General features: G+C 45.7%; 1 protein-coding gene across 2 annotated transcripts in view; it reads right to left on the bottom strand.

Moving 5' to 3' along the window:
* Positions 1-23,275, bottom strand: part of LOC119161240 (cytochrome P450 4c3) — a 195,273-nt gene that overhangs the window by 96,523 nt on the left and 75,475 nt on the right. Inside the window, exon 1 of one of the 2 annotated variants that reach the window (XM_037413614.2) lies at positions 2,207-2,953. The exons of the other annotated variant lie outside the window; for it this stretch is intronic. Coding sequence (XP_037269511.1) covers positions 2,207-2,465 — 259 coding nt within the window. The 5' untranslated portion in view covers positions 2,466-2,953. Of the gene's footprint in view, positions 1-2,206; positions 2,954-23,275 lie in introns of those variants that run through there. 2 annotated transcript variants of the gene reach the window in all.

Here is a 23,275-nt window from a genome sequence, read left to right as displayed (position 1 = left end):
ATGTGGCGTTGCCGGAAGCGTTGCCAATAACCACTGAAAACAAGAATCATTAACGACTAATGGATTTCCAAGTGAGGCTATCGCAAATTTATATCACCTGCAAGCATGAAATGTAATCGCTATGAGTACTTCATTTACACAGTTTTTGGGGCGGTCGGTTCCTGAATAAACAACGACGTTTCCGCTTTACTTGTTATTGCCAACAATAGACAACAACAATAATTCGCAAGAACTAGTATTTACTTATTTGAGGACCTAAACTGCCCTGTTATTATCTATTACATATCATTCCGAAACAGCAGTAATGGGACACAGCCAATTGTAGGTGCGGCAGAATCATGGCACATAAAGCCATCAGAAATATGTGGTGAACCAATAGAGACAAAGTTCTAAAGCACTGTCTATTATTTACTGAAACCTTTCGGCACCGAAGTTTTCAAAACCAAGGTAAAAAGTTTTGCGTGTGATGGTATTTTTGTGCAACAGTTTCTTTCTCTTGTATGCCAATACCAAGAAGTACGATATTTTTTGCTCCAGACCTTTCTGGCGGAAATGATTCATTCTATGATGTTCCGTCAAAAAATACGTTCGACTATTCTACAAGATCAACAATAACAACAGAATACTCAGAAATATAGACCAATGTAGCTGTTCTGTAATAGAGGTCTAAGATGTAACAATAAATAATTATTACATCAAAAAGTAAAACAAAAGTAACATAGCTGAAGGGCATACCCTATGTTGTGTAATTATGCCACTGTGGCCGCCACGATTGCGTAGCAGGTGCTTCGTCATGGCGCACCCACATTTACTTCCATGTCGAATAATCGCACCCAATGAAGCAGTATTGTTACTCTGTGACAACTTGTACCCAGTGTGACAATATCACGCCTTGAGCGCTCTAGCTTTACCACGTAGAAATATTTGACAGCACACCGGTACCCCCCGAAAATTGCAGACTTGTCTATCCAATTTTATGAGCAACGCAATGACTGAGAAAACTGACTAAATACTAAAGAAACATTCTTAAGCGTACAATATTCGAGCTGGCTTCTGCATTTCCTCAGAATTATCCCTGGCGCAGCGTACTCTATTCGCCTACTCTCGCACACAGCTACTGCACTTCAGGCATTGCGCTGTGTCTCCTTACGGCAGACAGAAATTAGGAGCGTTCCTTTCTTTCTTTAAGAACCACTACCACCACTGCTAGTGCACTTCAGTTGACCTCCCACGTTTTGCGTTGCTCTTCAACTCAGCTGGCCTACAGACTCTCCTCGCTTGACAGCGTTCGCTGGAGTGGAGAAAAAGCAGCGCAGGTCTAACACGCAGCGCAGGTTCGTTCCACTGCCCTCCCTGGAGAAACGAAAAGAGCGCGGTGGAGGGGAGCGCTTCTAGACGTCAAGAGGCGGCCATTCCTCTAGCGCCTCACGAGCTTTTCTCTTTGGCCTGGCCAGCCTAGCGAAACACCGCCAAGGAAGAGAAAGAAACGCAGCACTGCAGTCGCTGGGAAACGCAGCGCTCCATAAGGCCGAGGAACTCGTTTCGGCCTGAGAGTCGTGAACGCTCTGCAGTGCGCTGTCTGCTCTGTCCTTGCAGCTACTCCACGCAGCGGGCATGGCAGATAAAGGCTGATTTTTATTGTTTGTGTTGTCGCTCTTCGCCTCACAGAAGTGTTTCACGCGGGGCCGCTTCCTGCTTTTCTTCTCCGCGAGAGCGGATCCCGTGCGGCTGGCCGACCGTCATGCGTATGACCCGAAGGCAACTGGGTGGCTGCCGCCGAAATCGGGACACCGCGGGTATCCGCGAGGAAGTGAGCGCCGCTGTCCGCTTTTTTTGGAACCGACGGATCCCGGCGCGCGGCTCCGCGCGCCGGCCTTCTTTTGCACTTTTTTTGGTGGCGCGCTCCTGGCGCACGTGACTCGCTGGGGACAAGTGAAAGTGAGGCGCGTTTTCGTAGGCGGCACCGGAAACTGATCGCGCGGCCTTAGCGTTGCTCGATGCACTGCATGCGCTGCATGAACGGCACTGCTGCCGTTCACGCAGGCATGCACGCACCGGGGAATAGTAGCAAATCGCGGGAAGCCCCCGCGCTTGATTTCTTTTTCGAGCACAAATTGAACCAGGCACCAATGGGGGCTTCTCACACGCGTCCACGTGCACACACTCCCGGTTCATGCACATAAGCATTTCACGTCTCAGCACTTACGTATATGCGGCGCAAGAAGGTGCCTGTACTTTTTGAGCTCGTACAGCACGTCCAAGTTGCCGAGGATTGGGTGCGCTGCCGTGGGCCCCGGAATCTTTGAAATGAGCTCGGCGATGCGTCGACGCCGCGCGATGTGCACAGCCACGGGCACGATACACGAGAGCAGTAAGGTTAGGGACCACAGGACTCGGTGCGACGAGAAGGGCAGAAAGCCTGTCAAGGTCATGGGAAACAGGGTGGCTTCACCGCCCGCCGACATGGTTGGCAGTGTCCGCCGGCCGAGGAGATCGTCCGCTCAGGCCGGCTCGTTGCTGAAGAGGTGGGCCGCTGCGCTAGTCCGGGAGCACCCAGCGGACGCACATGGTCGTCGGCCGGGAGTGACGCGCCGCTCGCGTCCTGTGCCAACGGGGGTGGCCGTCACATGGGCGCCGAGTGGTCGTCGTCGCGGGGTCCTAGCAGGCGTATGGGCAGCCGAGGGCAGAAGCAGCGGCGGCGCGGGGGCGCCGGCCTCCGGGGCCATGCTCTCGGCGTCGGCATTGCATTGGCTCCTCCAAGCCGATAAGGCATGCGGCCCCAGGAAGTGGAGCGGTTCCTGTGCGTGTCCCAGGCCCCCCAGACAACGTTGCACGACTACACCACCAGCACCCCGAGGAAACGCACCGGGGACCGTACTAAAAGCATTGATGTAATCCCCGCAAACGGGAGCACTGTCTGTTCGAGACGACCGCCTGCCACGTGACCGCGCCTGGGCCAATGGGGCCAACCGGGCGTGACGTCACCGCGAGGACCTCTCTGTGGAGGGCTTCCTCGTTGACTCTCCTCGCCGGCGTCCTGTTAGAACGCTGCACTACGAGGGGCATAGAGAGAGAGAGGGCAAAAATTCAACATGGTGTTGCGAAGAGGGGAGGGGAAGCCTGCAGGGGGGTGTACTTTGTCTGTTTTGGCCCTTTTACTCTTGGTTTCTTCTTGGGCAGCTGGGAAGTGCCCAAAAATAGAAAGTTGGCAACTGCGAGTTTCTTTCCTCAGGCTATAGGCCAGCGTGATTATCCTTCTCTTGTTTCCTCTTGGCTCACTCTTTCTTCTTCCTTTCGTCTGTTCCCTTTTCTTTTCTGCTCAACCTCTGCGCTTATCCGGCCCTTTACGTTCTTCGTTTATTGGTTGTGAAAACCAGTCGTCTGTTCTACGACGTTCTGCACCTCCATAAGCTGAGTCCTCCAGTGTGAATATTATTCGCTCCCTTGCCACCGAGCTGTCTCTCTGCTCTGGGGATCACTTTCATAGGGGCTTGGAGTAGCTGACCCGCACGTGACAGGGTAGTTGGGACGTCTACGAACCCTAGTATTACAGGGCATTGTTTTTTTTTTTGCCAGAGTTGTCGGCATGGGTCATTGGTGCATTGTATCCTTGCAATGCCTCCGTCAAACGAGCCTCTCTATTCTCACTCTCGCCGAGTCAGAGTCTGCGCAGATGCTGCGTCCTTCCCAGATTTTTCATGGTTGTTTGTTTTTAAAGCGGAGGCCGGTCCACGCGGCTCTCCGGCGTGCTTCGCTCCGGACGTCTGAGCTCGTTTTCCTTTCTTATCTACTGCGTAACGCTGTTATCGCAAAATCCTTTGCGCAACTCGGGTGCTCTTATCTCATTTGTGCCGCATGCCACTGAAAAAGTTTGTATGTATTTAAGCACCAAAAACTACCTGCCTGCCGGGAGCGAGAAAGCATACGGGTGAAGAAAAGGCGTTGCCACTGGAAGACGAGCGCTGATGAGCATGTAGCAACTCTCAGATTCGGAATGCAGATTCGCGTGATGGTCGCTATTGTAGTCGCTGGCATGTCGCAATTACATGCAAGGGCAGCTTAAGTCTGCCTCATGAATGCATGTGCGGTATCTGTAGCAACAAATAAGCATGAAAAATTGCATTTATTTACAAGCTTGACTCGTCTGTTTTCAACAACAGAAAGCTTTTTTCATACTTGCTTTTGTTCTCTTACTAGAGCAGATGGATTCTTCAGCCTTACGTAATGGCTGCCAAACATTGAAGAAGCGTGACAAAAAACAAACGATGCCAATTCTCCGAGAAAATAAAACTTTCGAGATGTACTTTACAGAATGCAATACAGCATATAGTCTTGACCTAAATATGAATAACGGATGTCCTAAGTGTCTCCTAGCTGGAAGTAACGCGCAAAGAAATCATTTATCGACAAGACCTACACATCAGAGCAGGTGAAACATCCTACCGTTTTCTTGCTCGTCAGTAATTATTTAGCTGTTTTTGGCAAGGAAACATTTTTTGCACCTGTCACCTTACCTAAGCAATGTTCCCATTCTAATGTCACACGCAAAACTCATCTTTCACTCAAGCACCGTGAAACTGCATGAGAAATAAATAAATAGGAGATTAAGGATGGGGTGGATCACAGTCGGCAAGCATTCTCAAAACATGAATGGTAATCTGCCACTAACCCTCAAGAGGAAGGTATATAACAGCTGCATCTTGCTAGTAATGCCGCGCCCACGTCTGTGTAGAGCACGCGAGGAGCCGGTTATCGCTCTGCGGGGCAAAACCTCGAGGTAATTTCGGGCTATGAAGTGCTGTATCAGAAGCATGTGCGGCCTAGCTCTCAGGCTGATCAAATCAGAGCCCGAAACTGCCTCGAGATTTCACCCCACTGAGCGAAAACCGGCTCCTTGCTGGCTCTACACAGACGTGGCCGCGGCTGTACTTGCCAACGGAGAAAAAACCTGCATGCTTACAAACAGGGTTCAGCTTACATTGAGGACGACACAAACAGGGATCAAAAGGAAAATGATAGGTGTAACCTTAAGAGACAAGAAGAGAGCAGAGTGGGGGAGAGAAGAAACCGAAGTTAAAGATATCATAGTCGAAAGAAAAAAGCAATGGGCATGGGCCGGACACGTAGCGCGTAGGCAGGATAACCGCTGGTCATTAAGGGTAACCGACTGAATTCCCAGAGAAGGCAAACGCACGAAGAGGAGAAAAAAAAACTCAGGTGGGCCGATGAGATTAAAAAGTTCGCGGGTAAAACGTCGTCACGGAAAGCACAAGAACGGGTTGATTGGCGGATTATGGGAGAGGCCTTTGCCCTGCAGTGGGCATAGTCAGGCTGATAATGATGATGATGAATCACTCAATGACATAAACGCCTCACGAAGGACTTGAACCTTAGCTAAATTTTCAGAGGTTTTTGCTATTTATACGCATCGTTGTGCTGCTGGCAACTACTATAGTCACACCGTCAATATATGACCACCAGTAAGCCATGTTTAACGCAAGATCTTTAAGCTCTTCTCGGATATTCACTGTGGCTTCCCAATTGCCACCTAACCATCTTGTATACCATCTGAATTACTTCTTGCTCGAGTGAATTGGTGCAGCTCGCATTACACAGCTAAACCACTTCCTTAGTTTCATTAGATGGTCGTGGAAAATACGCAGGTAATTTATTTATCTTAAGACCGAGTTAATTGTTCGTTTGGATATGCATATGATTGTCAAGACTGCTAGCAGCATAGCTCAAGTAAATCTAGCCATTTTCTTTCACATTTCCGCAAGGCTCTCGACTGGCGCCCATACATTGCCACAGAAACGAGCAATGTGTGATGCATTGTAGTTTTACATCTCGCATCTTTGCCGTTAACAGTCTTTTGTAGTCTATCCCATTGCCAGCTTTACAAATAGCATATTTTATTGTATTTTGTACCACTGCCATCTGCATGTCTTCTGGATCCGAGGAAAACGTAGAGTTGTACAATATGATGTCTTTATGTATCTGAATGCCCTGAGCTTGAGCTGTTGAAATTTAGTTTTCTTGACATCTGGGAAGGAGATAAGCCTTTTTCTTTTATTGCTTTCATAATGAGTGTTTTCAATTCTGGTAAGCTTCTGCTACTGACGTGCACTTAATGATGTAGTGCCACCTGCATACCTTTAGTTGGTTATGTTTTTCTCTTCCACCAGCGGATTTGCCTCTGCATTCCTTTGAGGACTTTACTTATTTCCCCTGTAGCTACTCGTAGGATGTCGGACACCTGTGGGCTATTATTGCATATTACGATGCCATCCTGATGTTTCGGCTTCTGTACAGTTCTCTGTACATCCGATTTTTGCCTATGCACAAGTTTGCCTTCGCAGCTTTTTACAGCCTGGTCGATTCACTTCATGTTATACTTTCTGATGTCGGATACCTTGCGCCTATTTATCAACTTCGAAAGCTGTACTAGCTCTATATGATCTGTTGCATTTGAGGTTTTCATGGTTTGTCATCTCCTAATTAGATTTTTCGTGTCCTGAAATGGTTGGTCAGTGTCCTGTCTGGTGACTGTACCTTCAAATTCTGTTGTACACTCTTTGATGATACTAGTAAGATTATCGTTCATTGTGTCAATGCTAACGCCGGTTACCGCGTTTTGAGCATAGAATCTATTCTGAAGTGAAACTCTGAATTCATGTAATTTCCCTCTCACGCTCATTAATTAGCTTCTTGCGTATCATGCCTTTAAATCTAGGTGAATATGAGCTTTTACCATTCTATGGTCGTTGCATCGGATCTTGCTAACTACTTTTGCATCCTGTACAATGCCTGGTTGTGCACACAGAATAAAGTCAATTTCATTTTTAGTTTCGCAATTAGCACTTCGCCACGTCCACTTATGGTTAGCCCGTTTTCTGAAGAAGGTATTCAAGATACGTAAATTATTAAATTTTTTTGAACTCTACTTATAAGTTTTTGTGGCATTTCTAGAGCCGATGCCATATTCTCCCACTGCATGGTTTCCGGCCTGTTTCTTGCCTATTTCGGCATTAGAAGTGTGAGCAAGGTATACGTAAATTGGCAGCGTAACTTCCATAGAAGCCCATGTAACCAGTAGTGAGAAGCTCGTTGCCACCATCACCGTCTACGTATGAAGGGGACAACTGACAGCAAAAAAAAATAAAAAAAATAAAATATGTGGTTCCAACTGGAAGCGGTAGCGACGTCATGCCCTACAAGGCACTAAATTGAAATGTTTCCTTATTGCTGACGTTTTATGTGGGGATTTACACATGCAATTTTATTGCGCCTTACGGCTCGCTAAATATGTGCGTGAGAGAAAAGAAAGAACCACAAAAAATATTTATGAAGCATAGTCCTTTATTAGCCACATGATGTTTGCAATATACACCGAAAACTTCGCAGGTGCAGTTGTGACACAGCTGTTTACAGCAGTTCGAAAAGTAACGTTGCTCAATCGTGAAAACACACTGCAGCGAGACAGCAGCTTTGACAATATCGCTTGGGCAGCCGGAGAGTACAGCGCCTCGTTGTTTAGCGTGTCGCATTCACCGTAACCAAAGGAGAGGGCGCATCGGCCGTGTGCCAGCAAAGGCAGTAGGCAGTCACAGGAGCGGCTATCTACACATTCTGTGAGCTATTTCAGCTCTTAAATGTCCAGCCAGTAAACAGCACATAAGTATATAAACTACGCAAAAGTAAGCGATGGCTCGTCGACCAGGAAGCGAAATAAACATAAGCTCTGACAGCAGATTGCCTGTATACGTCCCTATTTATGGCATTCGACCATAGAATGACGAAACGAGCGATTTGGCCAAGTGTCAAATAAACCGTAAAGTAAATTTATAATTGAATTTATATAATAAATTACGACTATTTTTTAAAAGTTATATTGGGTTTTCGGCTTTGGTTATTTGCCAACCCTTCCCACCTAGCCGCGCTTCAATTGTCGTCGGGCGTTGATGCCTATGGCAATAGGTTTTCGACACTTTTCGTTCCAAGTTTAGCGACCCATATAGCTTGACCATGATGTGAACTCCCACGAGCTAAAAAATTCAGAATCGTTCACGTGCTCGTGTGCCTCCTGGAGAGGTTGTCATTTGTACTTACATGTGTAAATTGCGTTGCATGCACTTTTTTTTTCGCGCACAATTACGAACATTAAAATGAAACTTTTCCTGTACGTTCATGCATGCTTCAAAAGTTTAAAGGTGCGTCACGCCAACGTCACAATGATTGCGCGACCAAATTTATCCCGCTGCGATCAGTTTCAAGTATTAACAAATGGTGTCTTTTCTCGAAAAGACATTTTCGGGCAATCAACGACTGCTCGATTCTTTCCTTTCTTTTTTCAGTCTCACGACTACAGTCGCAAACATTTGACCAATCAGCGGCACAGGGGCAGGATGTCCGCTTATAGTAATCAGGTGATTGCCTGGTATTAACGACATCGAACATGAGGTATTTACATAAGGTGACCGTCTGGTCACACTCGTCGTTATGATCAGCACTCGCCTTAACCAAATCTTAGCTGCCTTTCGACAATGATCACCTAACTTTTGTTATTTACCAGTTTTGATACTCCTTTAAGAGGCAAGTTACCCCGCATCTTAGCCCACTGAGACAACACGGAACAAAACTTAGAGGATGCCTGAGTTTCTCCTGCAAGAGTAGAACTGGATGGCGTAATTTTTCCCTGTGTGCATTGCCATCCACCGTGCCGCAAAAAAATAGAATATTTGTGCACGTAACATGGGCTGTTTCAAACTATTTTAGAATGCCTACTGTCCATCGTGCTGGACCAGTGACTAAGGTGCTTCGCTTTTGACCCGACGGTCGCAGGTTTGATCCCGAGGGCGTTATGGTGGAGGCAAAATGGTAGAGACCCGTGTACTGTGAAATGGCAGTGCAAAATGAAAACCACCAGATGGTCGAAATTTCCGGAGCCCTCCACTACGGCACCTCTCATAAACCTATCTTAGTTTTGGAGGTAAAACCCGAGATTTATAATTCAAAAAACGCCTACTGCTGGTACAGTAGCGAAGTGCTGACTACGCCATAATTCTTACTTCTGCTAATTGGAAAAGTACCCACTAAGCGTCCATAAGTTGTCATGCGCACTTGCGCATGGCATTTTTGCAAAGTGTTCTATGAACACTTTCCAATGGGTAGGCAGCTTTACACCACCCTCTCGTTGTGCAATTCGCATGCTTTGAGGCCTGGGTGGCTCTACGTTCCGCAATATTACATGTGTTGAGCAGACAACTCCCATCAAGTAATAATATAATGTTATTATTATTCATAATAACAAAATAATCTTTGTACCACTTCGGTTCAAACACAGCACTATGGTTATGAGAGACGCCGTGGTGGAGCACTCCGTAAATCTCCACCGCCAGGGGCCTTTACGTGCACCTAATCTAAATGCACGTGCCTTAGCGTTTTAGCATGTTCCTTCCACTACGTGAAATTCTTATATAATATTTTTGTTAATACCAAAAAAAGGGCGTGGCTCTGCAGTATAGCTCTTGCTGGGTCTCTCTCAGACTGAAGTTTCTTTTTATTTTATTTGATTATTTTCATATATCCTAAATTTTCCCTTACGCAGAACGCCATCTTTTAACGCCCTGGTATTAGAAAGCTCATTCCTCAGAAAGTCTTATGTCAGTATCGGTTGTAAGCGGGAAATCAACGTTGTACCTAAGAGAAAATTCGAGATAGACGCAAATCGTTATGTTAAGGGTCTTAGGTTTGAGTGCGTATAACACCGAGCCTTTCTTCGTGGCAGGCAGGTGTTGGACTACCGAGCCACACGTTTGCCTCTATTTCTTTGTGAAAATAATGCTATACGAATGAATTGCGAGGAGTTTCTTTGGTGCATGTAATAGTGCGTGGCAGAGGCGTAGAATCGCGCCAGGCATCAAAGCATGCGAATTCCACAACTAGTGGGTAGTTGAAAGGCCCTAGCTTCACAAATCACTTAGATATAGTTAACCCTCATCAGCAGCAAAGGCATCAACAAAGAGAGCAGACGCGCGGGACCACGTGTTGCCTTACGGACGCGTGGTGAGTACTTCGAGAATTTGCGAAAGGCAGAATTATGGTGTAGTAGGCGCTTCACAACAATACACTTGCGGTGAGCATTCTTGGGCAGCGTGAAACGCACTATGTAACTCGCAATGGTCTTGTCCTTCTAGAGTGGTATGTGACGAGAAGTGACGCTAGGCAAGTGATTTAAAAGGTGACGCACCGGGGACCTTATCGTGCTATAGAGCTCTGCTTTTGAGGCGAAGGCCGAGCGTCCTTTAAATTTTCGGCCGCAGCCAATGACGTTGCCGCCAGAGACAACGGAACTTACGCGGAACGAACACTTTAACCTTGTCGCGTTAAAACAGACGCTTCCTGCATGCTAGCGTAAACTATAGAAACCAATACCAAAGCAAGATTTAACTTCCGAACTTTGCTGTAGACTAAACCAAATGAATTATACAAGCAGCAATATCCAGTGAAGCGGCCAAAAGAGTTATAAACGGCTATCTGTTTTGTCTAAAACCCCAAGAAGTTATGTGCGCCATGTCGTATGATGAGGTATTCTCTCAAATGGAAGAAGAAAACCACTAGAATAATAAAAAAACACCCTTCTGCCAAAGACAAAAAAAAGAAAGATAAACACACCTAAGCCTTTTTGTTTCATATTCTGAAATTGCACAGGAAGCCCCGATACGCTACATTTAAAGTAGTGTCAAGGAGTAAAACAAAAATATACTCGAAACCTGCGAGAACGACATTCTTGTGACTACAAAATATCTTTGTCCCCTGCAAACGCCCATAAAATTCAATGTATCTTGCATCTTCCTATAACGAAATGCTGCTAAACTGCAATCCCGCAACAACGAAAACTGATGAGAGGTTTGTCTGCATATCGGATCCTACAAAATCAGCAGCTCCAGAGTATGGTCCAATATATGTACTTTCTTCGCCGCTCTATCATAGACAAAAATTTACGTAAAGAGCAGACACTCCCGTTTATGGCCCTCCAGCTAATCTACTGCACTGCTTTTAGTGCCACGAGCGGCTGGTTGCCCCGCCGTGGTGGTCTAGTGGCTAAGCTACTCGGCTGCTGACCCGCAGGGTGCGGGTTCGAATCCCGGCTGCGGCGGCTGCATTTCCGATGGAGGCGGAAATGTTGTAGGCCCGTGTGCTCAGGTTTGGGTGCACGTTAACCTGACGTGCACGTTTGGGTGCACGTCAGGTTGGGTGCACCCAAACCTGAGCACACGGGCCTACAACATTTCCGCCTCCATCGGAAATGCAGCCGCCGCAGCCGGGATTCGAACCCGCACCCTGCGGGTCAGCAGCCGAGTAGCTTAGCCACTAGACCACCACGGCGGGGCAACCAGCCGCTCGTGGCACTAAAAGCAGTGCAGTAGATTAGCTGGAGGGCCATAAACGGGAGTGTCTGCTCTTTACGTAAATTTTTGTCTATGATAGAGCGGCGAAGAAAGTACATATATTGGACCATACTCTGGAGCTGCTGCTACAAAATCAGCAGCTCCAGAGTATGGTCCAATATATGTACTTTCTTCGCCGCTCTATCATAGACAAAAATTTACGTAAAGAGCAGACACTCCCGTTTATGGCCCTCCAGCTAATCTACTGCACTGCTTTTAGTGCCACGAGCGGCTGGTTGCCCCGCCGTGGTGGTCTAGTGGCTAAGCTACTCGGCTGCTGACCCGCAGGGTGCGGGTTCGAATCCCGGCTGCGGCGGCTGCATTTCCGATGGAGGCGGAAATGTTGTAGGCCCGTGTGCTCAGGTTTGGGTGCACGTTAACCTGACGTGCACGTTTGGGTGCACGTCAGGTTGGGTGCACTCTTTACGAAAATATATTTAGCTATGGCTAATTGCGTAATGTGCAACCCCGTTGCGCTTGCGCAGTCGCCTCCATCTCTCTTGATAAAATTGGCGTGGTGCTGGAAACACATGCATGTGCCGGACTTACTTGTTTAGACTGGTTTTTAGTAGTGAAGCTGTTCAGCGAATCGATACTGTTTCTCCCCGTGCTTCACACTGTTATCATCATAAACGAGTATTCACCACGAAAACTGGATAAATCACAGTAAACACACCTGCCACTAAAAATAAATAAGGCAACAGTTAATTCCTAAATCGGGGGATCCTTAAAGTTCGCCTTTAAGAGCTGAACGCGATAGGGATATACAGTTCCTAGTGAGAACTTTTACCACTTGGTGCATAATTTTATGTCACAATGTTGATAATGATATGTGGGGTTTAACGTCCCAAAACCACCATATGATTATGAGATACGCCGTAGTGGAGGACTCCAGAAATTTTGATCTCCTGGGGTTCCTTAACATGCGCTCAAATCTGAGCACACGGGCCTACACCATTTCCGCCTCCATCGGAAATGCAGCCGCCGACGCTGGGATTCAAACCCGTGACCAGCGGGTCAGCAGCCGAGTACCTTAGCCACTATAGACCACCACGGCTGGGCTACTTCATAATGTTACTCGAGAAGTTTAAATTGTTTACAATGGAATCAAAAAATGGAAAGTGGCTTGTGTCAGTGAAGCTTTCGCACGTGGCTGCACTCTCTGTAAAGGGTAGTATGCCTAAACAACGAGCAATTATGCACGTGATATGTTTTATAGAACTTGCGATGCACTCACTACGTGGTCTTAAGGGATTATGCGCAGTAACTTGCATGCCTTTAGTAATGGGTGATCAGCTTTAAACTACAAAGTCGTTATGATAATCATATGTTCTTACACCTAGTCACCTGTACCACGCAATATTACTGCGATATTGTGTGTTTCATTGTATTGTGAATGTATACAGGGAGCATGTGTTTTAAAGTTTGAAAGTTATTTCCACTGCATTTCTAAGCAGAGGAAGTTATTTCCACTATAGTTCCAAGCAGATACGTAGCTGGGTGGTAGAACACCTACTTTCCATGGGAACCACCTGGGTTTGATCCTGACACGGACCGAGAAAGATTTATTATATTATTTGCATCTTGCTTCAATTTTTCCGTCACGATCAAGATGATTTTTCGCTCACATCCAAGGATGCCGCCGCCGTAATTTCTGCGAAATGAGCTCTTTAACGCTCTCCCGTTAATATTAACAAATATCTGCTAAGCGAGAGTGACGAGCCGAAGACCCCGAGTACGTACATATACAATGAGAAAATACTAGAGGGGAAGGCAGCAGGGCTGCGAGAAGACGATGGAAGGCCTAAATTGACGACGACGTGACCGTGTCACGTCTGTGACTATCTGCGCTTCAAGTCGAACCTATCTGCGTTGAGAATCAACTTGCAAACCACCTAGCATCAAACATTTAAGGCCTTGAAACAACGTAGAAGCGACCAAGCTAATCTTCAGAATCGTCCAGTTTAGCCATTTCTAGGCTTGCACTGCTCAGTGCATGCTTCGCAATTTTTTTTAATGTTACGGGCACTTTAGGGGCATGAAAAGCCACGTGTGTTTTAGCCATCTTAGCATAGTCATTTACATTAAGGGGGTGGCAAAAAGAATATAAGTTCAAAAAGAAGAAAATGAGGAAGGCTGTGTTAGGAGGAAGGCCGTATCATATGTTGCGATCATATGCTGCCATCTCATGTCATCACTCAGTATCACTCTCTCAGAAGAATGCATAACCTAGATGGTCATGTATAGAACAGGCGGATAGGAAAGAGATGTGAACGTTAAGAGGAAGTGAGAGTGTAAAGTATAATGTAATTATGTAGCCTTGTGTGATGTCACGCGCGCAAAACCATGTATGGCATAGCCATGTATGGTATGGGATAGTAGAGGTGCGATAAGGCAAATGAGGTTCGGAGAAAAGAAAGGAAGTGGAGAAAGGGCAAGGCATTGAACAGCTATGTGTAGCTTCCCCCCTGTGAAGCAATACATACCTATGACCTTATAGCATAAAAAGGGCAGGAAGGGGAAGGGGGAAGACAGAAGCTTGCGATAAAAAATGTGGCTGATCTCTTTTTTTAGGAATCGGTATAAAACAAAAGTGAAACGTACCTCTACAGAGGTAGTTGAGCGTTTATTGTCCATTGTTTCACCCCAAGGGAGAAGGCATGAATGTGACCGAAACAAATTGCAAAGTCACGTTAAAAATGGTGAACGGCTCGAAACTTACAGCGCACACCTTAAGCAGAAAGCACGCCCGAAATGAGCATACAGTGGGCGAGTGCTGACTAACAATTGCCGTAGCTCGACACTTGTAGCACACTGTTCAACCAGAAAGATGAAAAAAAGTAACACAGACGCTTACACAGGACAAACGCGAACAACTGTCAATTCTTACTTCTTGGTATGTGAGCAGCATGCTCCTTTTGTAAACGCGGCTGCGGCAGCGAGCGAAGTGACCTTTGTGCTCTCCCAAATCAAGAGTCTGACAAACGCGTACGCAGGAGAACCACGCGGCGTTCAGGCAGCTCTCATTGGAGCGCGAGAAGGGAGGGCATTCAGAGCGCGCCCAACGCAAGCTAGTCACGCCATCTGGCTACTGATGGCGCAAACACACTGAAGTTGCGGAGCTCTGAGAACAACTGAATGTATATGTCGTGCATAATTAGCTTGCCGTTAACAAACTCTACAATTGTACGTTTCGTGGCGCTGCTTGCTACAAATCGAGAAGTTGCTGGTTCGACGCCCAGCGACAGAAGTTTTCCTTCCCGTTTTTTCTTGTTTGCAATCTATTAGCATATATTTCACATCATGTCCATGACAGAAATCCATTAGTAGAGCTGTGGTGAGTCACGGAATAAAACACTTTCGTGTTAAAAATCCATACGCAGGGCTTGAATGCTCAAGCTGACGTTTCGACAAGTGGCCTTGTCTTCTTCAAGGCTAAAACTCTTACAGTTCTAACATTGAGTGATTAATTGATTGATATATAGGGTTTAAGGTTCCAAAGTCACCATAATAATATGAGAGATGCCGAAGTAGAGAACTTCGGGAATTACGAGCACCTGGGGTTCTTTAACGTGCACTATATCTGAGAACACAGGCCTACAGCGTCCTCGCCTAGATCGAAAATGCAACCACTGCAGCCGGGACTCAATCCCGCGACCTGCGGATCAGCAGCCGAGCACCTTTGCCAGTAGACTACTGCCGTGGAGCTCCAGTTCTAAACTTGAAGAAGACAAATTTCAAATCTAGTCTTGAAGGAGGCAACTCAATTTATCGAAATGTCGGCAAATGGACTTGTCACCTATACCGTAGCTATGTGTAGCAGTGAGAGTGACGAAGAACAATGTGATGTGTTAGCAGGTAGGAAAGGCTGAAGCACAGCATAGATGTACATAGTATAACAAGCTGTGAGAAAGAGATGAGGAGGAGGGCGATGCCACGAGCTGTGCCTTTTCCTCAGTCTTTGCGCCACTAGGGCCTACCTGCACCAATTCTCGAAAAACACTCCGAAGAAAGAAATCCGCCTCTATTCAGCCGCATCGTCATCGCCCTGCTAACTTGACTTATGCTTCTGATAGCTGCTGCCTCACTGGACGGTGCCTCACGTCACCTCACCAATGATAAGCGTAACGTCCTTGTACCCCCAGTAAACCACTTCACAACCTTTGTAGTTTGTATAAGGCGCATGGTAGGATAAGCTAAGAAATTGTAGAGGCCAATAAAGTTGCTACATAAGAAAATATGGGCGTAAGTAAGCTATGATACTGTATCCAGTATCATAGCCAGACATATATTTTCAGCGGAGAGGAATTGATTTGCAGCATTTTTATGTATGTTCGGGCGTGTATATATACACCTGCCAAATCGACAATCTTGGGAGGGAGTCCAGCCTCTCCCCACTTCAACCCCCCTCCCGCACCCCAGATGCTTCAGCGACTGTCTATGAGTGCCATGCAGTTCATTGCTCTGTTGTGGTAGCTTTGCCTTGGTTTACTATGATTTTGTTTTGCGCACGTGTTCTTAGTTCAGTGTATGCATACTACTGAAACATCACATTTTTTCTCCATTACCTTCACTATTTTGGTATATACCGCAATGCTATAGTGATTAGGGTGTTTGGATGTCGACCCGAAGGTGGCGGGCTCGAGTCCGGCTGCAGCGGTCGCATTTCGATGAGACGAATTGCTAGAGGCCCATGTGCTGTGCGATGTTAGCACACGTTAAAAAAACGCCACAGGGTGAAGATTTCTGGAGCCCTCCACTATGGTGTCTCTCGTAATCGGTGTATATATACCGGACCTTGCGAAAATAAAACACTCACTTGAAAGTAACAATGTATTGCCTGTCTGCTTGCTTCGTCTTCGTGGGGTTCCGCTTTTTTCACTCTGTTATATAAATAGCCCAACAGTATGTTTTCACAAACGATCAGCTCCTTTCGTGCGCAGCAGTCATCATACTTTAATGTTATTGCCACCATGTCTGCGTCATTACACAAAGCCGCAATTGTTATCACAAATGAAACATTGTTTGTTCTTTGGTATCAACTTTAGTTGTCTGTTGCTAATATGCAGTTCGTAAGTCCAGGACTCTTATCCAGAGTAAATATGATCGCGGTGGAGCCGGTCAAGTCAGGATCTTTCAGTGATGTCTGTATATTGTGATCTTGACATGTAACTTCATATGCTTATAGTCTACTGCTATGGCTGTGTGTAGTTTATCACACTATTGTTCTGGTTTTCTTCGAGTGAGCACGGTTAATAATTGCGAAATTCTTGGCAAAACCAGCTTTTGTATTATTACTCATGATTGATAATGACTACGACGGTATTCGAAGGCTAAATTGAGCAGAATGCTATTGCATTGTTTATTTTAAATCGCGTAACACACTCACACTCTAGTTCGGTGTTCACTGGTTTTCGCATGGGAAACATCTTGACAGTATTTTAGCAGTGAAAATTCAAACATGGAAAAACATTTGCCAGAACAATGAATCAATAGAGCAGTGAGGTTATACAGTGGGATTCTGTTAAAAAAAGAATATACTACCGCTAACTTAACATCAATGTGAGGAGCGATCGATCTAAACGTGTGATATCCATTGGAATTGCAAAAAACTTGGACAAAATGTGGCAGCAGAGTAGTTGAATTGCAAGATATCTCAGTTCCATGTGGCTTGTATTACACTCTACACGAGGTAAAATATTTTTGTCACCTTTAGGCGCAGTTTCGGTGGGCAAGTACAGTACTTACTGTTTTTTTTTTCTTCACGCACAGAATGCGTCTTTCTCAAACTACTTCATGCCTTTTTCAGTTGCTACGGCAGATTGTTTCTCGAGGAACCAAGAAAGCACGACATCCGATGTGGTAATGCGCAAAACAAAGGTTAGCATGACCTCGCCTATCGGCGTAAATTACATTCAACGAGGAGAAAAAAAAAAAACAGTCGACCATTCAATGTTCGAATGTTTGCGGCTGTGGTTCTTCCTGCACAAAGTGCGTGATGCCTGAATATGAGAGCTTTGCATGCCCTCAGGAATGCCTCAATCACGTCCTATGTTGCAGTAACGTATTTTTTTTGCACTGCCTAATCGTATGTATTCTCACCGCGCCAGCCAGAGATTACTGGTAAGTAAGGGCCCCTCACCCCTCAACTCGGGAGGTGAGGAGCTTGACCACGCGCCCCTCTTTTCGCATCGGTTCTTCCGCTCGCGTGTTCCCTAGTGGCCAGTGCCGCCAGTAGCGTCCGTGAAAATGAACTTGACGCCGGCGCACACTGAGGCTGCCGCGTCTGCCTGACCTGGTTCGTCCGCAAGCGGTGTACCGATTCGGCCGCCTGGACGCTTTCTCCCGCGGAAAGAGCCCTTCGGCCCGTACCGCGGCTGGCGGCCCGCTGGAATCTGGAGCGTGACGCCAGGCCGGACAGGAAGTGGTCGGCTGAGGAGCTTGGCAGCCCTGACTCCCAAGGAACGCCCTTGCGAGTGCCGTCGGCGTCGTCGCTTGAGGGAGGGAGTCGCCGCTTCCGATACTCCGCTTTTTTTTTTCTAACCATGACGTCATTCGCGAAAAGAACGAAAGAACCAACTGTGCGTCAATTTCTGCGTGACTCCATGCACGTTGGTGGCCGGACGCTTGGTGTGACTCAGCCTAGCAGTTTTGAATAGCCTGGCGTATCTGGTCTATCCACATGCCGCAGTCAGTTTAAGTATGGCGCGATATGCCTGGAATAGTTTGTATACGCGTAGGAGACCTTTGTAGAAAATCGGATATGCCGAAGATTGCGTCAACAGCATACGCCGAGTTCCCGTCAGTAGGGTTGGGAGTGGCGTATAGGTGTAATCATGTTACGTAAGAAAATGTTTGCTTATTTGGCTTGAATGGATGTTACACTTTCAATAATCATGACCTACTCGGCTTTGAATTTTAATCCTCTTTTAATTTTTAAAAGGGCAAACCCTATCATTACACGTGCATCAAACACATGAACAAACAACACCTGGTAAATATAGGTGACGCAGGTCTAAATTCACAGTATACATTGTTGCACCGATTCTCAATTTTATGTCGCGTCTATATATGTGATCTGTATTACTTTTTCTAAGCTCTCTGTGCATCTCTGCATATACGAAATATTATCGTGCATTATGCATCACAAAAGCTGCCAGATACAGTAATATATTGCTGCGATGATGTCTTTCATTTCATTATATGTATTATTTGGCCACCTGTTTATAGCGGTGTCCTGGTTGTAATATGATACATCGTAGGTTCTAAACCGGCATACCGGTTTCTTTTTTTTACCTCATCTTTTAGTCTGAATTAAGGAAAACATTATTTTATTGCTGACACGATGACGTCAACACGAAACAGCTGAACACGGTGGCACAAATGGGATGTACACTACTTGGAAGCTTCTGTAAACATTGATCGTGGTAGCTGTCCTTGCTCTTAACTCCCATAAAGAAGCTTCAAAGCCTGGTTCTGGTAGTGAATATATGAACGTTCAGGGTGCATATTCACCATCGATGCTGGCCGACTGTCAGCGGTGCATCGTCTGCACGTTACTAGTGAGTGTAGACTCTCCTTATTGAAGCGAAGTAATAGAAAAATTATGAAGCAAACTGAAAGTGGCATCAGCGGAACAGATGAATGGGCTGTTAGAAGTATTCGTTAACTACTGTAGTGCCAAACTGCTCGAGAACAACATATGATGCAACTTGTTCTACTGTCAGTAACGTCCACATTGGTGTTAAATTTTGGTTGTCATGTCCTGGGCTAACGTAATTGTAAGGCATCGCTGATTTTCAACTCACTCGTTTAGGCGGGGCAATCAGGACAGCGTTTCGCCTTCTGACGATCGTATGAGTGTCGTACACATTTACGCCTTTAGTCATGCTATAGCATTCCTGCTGAAGTTATGCGTGTGTACCACGCCTATGTGTACCACTCCTACGACCACACCTATAACCATATTTGCGCTGCTGACATTAGGCCACAACCTCATCGGTTATTCGTCTGTCTTATAAAATTGTGCAACCCAGGAGGTCTGCTTCTGATGTTCTCGTGCGTACGATTGACAGGCTTAAGGTAGCTGACAAGTGCTTAAGGTAACTGACACTGACTGCTATCGGGACATGTGTCACTGCCGCCGATCAAGCAGGCATATATGTCTTGTGGAGGCCACACCAAGATAAAGCCGGCGAATTACACATTTTGATATGTCGCTTCAATTTGTGTGGCATACAGAAACTTCATTTCTGAATTCCATTAACTAAGTCGCCTGTTCTATCGTTCTGGCTTGCTCCAATGATTTAACGAGGAGTCACTCAATACGAGACGAAGCAAGACGTTAATATCTGTTAGTAAAAACGCAATGAACCCTTCCAGGACATTCAAAGCTATATTTTAGTTTCAGCATCAGACTCTTCATTCACAATTACACCACAGCGAGCAGGTATTCTCTGGTATGCTACATGACGTTAATTTTTCGTAGCAATGCCAAGCAGCTGTGAAGTTTTTATTGATAAAGTATGATACGGATACGGGCCTTGTCTCATGACGCAATCGATGGTATGAGGAGCAAGCAGCTTCGGCATCGCAAAATATCGTTCATCTTCGAGTGGGCTCTGCGGAAATTAATCGTATTGTCTCGCGAATTGCAGCAACTTCCGCGACACTTGATGAGCTCTTGTGATATAATCTTATGGTCGTCAGGAAGATGACACAAGATGCGGAAGAAACACATGACATAGCAGGTCCTTCGGTGTATACGTGTGCCGCACCACCGTAAATTCTATAAAAGTTAAGAAGGGTAAGTTTTTTGAGGCCAATAGATGGTGCAAGGAACTTCGAAATCCTAGGGAATTACAAGAGCTATATGTGACAAGGTATCCCAGAAACACACGAGGCAGAGAATCTTAGTGGTATGGTGTTCTCGTGCCGTGATGTTTCTCTTAAATAACCGCAGCCTGGTTGGGTGGCAGGGAGTGCCGATAGGGAACATCGCTTGTGTCGAGTCAGTGGGCGAATATGGACTCCAAGAGCCTCTCATGGCATATATACATTGACGGGGCAATCCAGAGCTTTCTCGATAGTTGCATTGGTCGATGTGCAGTCCACGGTCACCGTCACATCGGCATTGTGAGACGCCTGACAGTTATTAGGCGACTTCTGTCCAATGGTAGTTGCTTTGGATGCTGAAATCTAGGAATCTGTTCCACTCGCATAGGAATAGACCACAGTCTCAAGACTTCAAGCACAATACGGAATCTTACTATCCCTTTTAATGTTTCGCACTTATTCCTGGGTGAAGCAAAGAGGTAGATTTGGTATCACTGAGCTGTTTATGATTGGAATCTTGTCAATGAAGCAATTCCTGGTTTAACTCGTCAGAAGACTGGGCGTAATCCTCTGAAGGAATATCTTCATCTGTAACTTACGGCCAAATGCACCGACATTAGACATAGTGCAATACGGAACCGGTAGGGTGATGGCAACTTCTGCTTTCCTAGGAGAGAAAAAAAAAAAGCTCAACAGCATGTTACACTTTCTTTAAGTGCGACAGGTAGGACCTATATGGCCCACGCATTTCCGGTAATGTTGAGGTACCCTTTTCTCCGTGACTAAAAAGAACATTCGCATAATCTACATATCATTTTCTTCGAAATTCGCTGCTCTTTTTATATAGGCAGATAAATAAAAATATGTTTGATGTCAGTATTTTTGTACATTTTTGCCACAAAGACCTCACGTTTGAGTTAATTGGCATCTACGAAAATTTGTAACACAAAAATTGCAAAGTCCATACCTTCAATTTTGCTACAGTAGCTGTAGATATTTAGTCAGAATACAAAAAAAATATAATGAACGGGTTGTCTCGGAATACATAGGAAATACTGGTACCCAAGTAATGAAAAAAGATAATCACATTCAAAGCTAGAAAATGACTTAAAATCAACTACGCTTTGTCACAAACACTGCATAGTCTGCGCGATACAGCTGATATATTAATCGTGCCGCTCGATGTTAGTACTGCTCCTCGGCAAAAGCAAACGCGGTGGGCGTACCAGATCTTCGCCGCGGGCGTCTGTCAATGAAACTGATTGACGCGTGAACTCGGATACAAACTCGTTAATTCTGCGAAGGCCCGAGTTGAACTCGTGACTGTGATGATTTCGATGTGACTGTCAATCGTTTGATGCGCTGAACGCTAAGCGGAAGCTTCTTTGCATATAAAATAATTTGGTGAGCTTACACTACTTGTGCAAGGCTGGAGCCATAGAGGAGCTCATGATAATCTTGCATCATGCAGCTTTTTAAGTTGGTCGTCTACTCATGTGCGTGGTCGGCCTCGAAGTGAAGACCGCATCATCTCTGTCTTAATTTTTATTCTACTAATTGACTGATTGCTTAACGAAGACTAAACTGATGTGTTTTGTCTTATTTATTAAGGTTTCAATTAAAACGCAATCATTTCGAGCGCAATTAGCAAGGCCATGATAAGTATGGAAGTGTTAAACGTAATCCTGATTAGCAGGATACGAACTTGCATCATATTAGTAAGAGATAGTGAGCGTGCTTTTACTTGGCGTGCTCATAATTAACGTCACGTTAATTAGTTTAACTTAGCTCATCAACTAGCATGCTTTAGTCAGCCTGGTCGTAGCTTTACATGTCTTCATTGACACGGTCTTCTTAAGATGTGGCGTAATTACCTCGGCCTTATCACGACTTGGCGTAATCAGCTTGGTCATAGCATGTCCTGGCCTAACTAGCAAAGTTTACCGTCCAGCCAAATAGCTGATTATCCGACAGCACGTGCTCGCGTGCTAGCGGGTGATGACTACAAAGAGGACGCTCACCGGCTGAGCAGCGCGCTGGAATGTACAGGCTGACCATGATGATAACCACGTGGCCTCAAGTTTAGCTGCCGTCACGATGTTGTAAGATGCTCGGCTGGTATTGATCTCGGAAGCCGCCAAGCTGTTTTTCTAAAACAGACTAATTGCAGGCCATAAAAGTTTCAAAATAAGTTCAAACGCATGTGCCTGTAAAAATAATCATCGCGAAAAGTTTCGTAACACGTTTATTGCTTGGATGCACTTCTGCACTCAATCAAACGACAAACAAATGAAAGATGGTGCTTGTGGTTTGAGAACACCGCCCAATTTAGTCGACCATCCTTTACGCGATGACTGGTTTCATCGTAACCAATGAAACGCAGCGCGCTGAGAGGTGGCTTTGACTTTTTCGTACTGGTTGGCTCATTCATTAGGGGGTGTCGCCAGAACTCGGAAAGATCACGAGTTTCGCGAAAACTGGGCGAAACTTGGCCGATACTGCATAGCATTCCGGAAAATATTTTTCTAGGTAGCATTGGTACGGCTCGTGGCACACCACGCTGTCACATTTCGATTTCGCCAGCCGAGAGGGTAAGGGTAAGTCTTATACCATCTTTGCTTACGTTTCTGCCCTCTTCACAAACTAAACGCCGCACGCAACAGACAGATTTGCGCTGACCCTTACCCTCTTGCTTGTGTAATCATGCGAAAAACAATAAAACTTAGTAGCCGTATATCACGGAGCCCTGGCGGGCTCGAAAAATTATTCCAAGTGAGACTGCATCAAGTGAAATTGTGTATACAGTTTCGCTGCTTTCAATGCTCCCATTTTTTTTTTCATAACAAACATGTCAACTAACTGCAGTGTGTAAAAAGTTGATTACATTTTTTTTGTTAATTCAGCTGCTCACTGCGATAATTATCATATCACTTTGGGTCCTCGTGGCCACACAACCTTTCGGAGAAGTTGCCTTTGCGTGCTTTCCAGCG

The sequence above is a fragment of the Rhipicephalus microplus genome, chromosome X, assembly GCF_043290135.1.
Source record: "Rhipicephalus microplus isolate Deutch F79 chromosome X, USDA_Rmic, whole genome shotgun sequence".
Taxonomy (NCBI): domain Eukaryota; kingdom Metazoa; phylum Arthropoda; class Arachnida; order Ixodida; family Ixodidae; genus Rhipicephalus; species Rhipicephalus microplus.
Note: the sequence above shows the minus strand (reverse complement) of the source record. Positions and strands in the feature narration are given on the sequence as shown.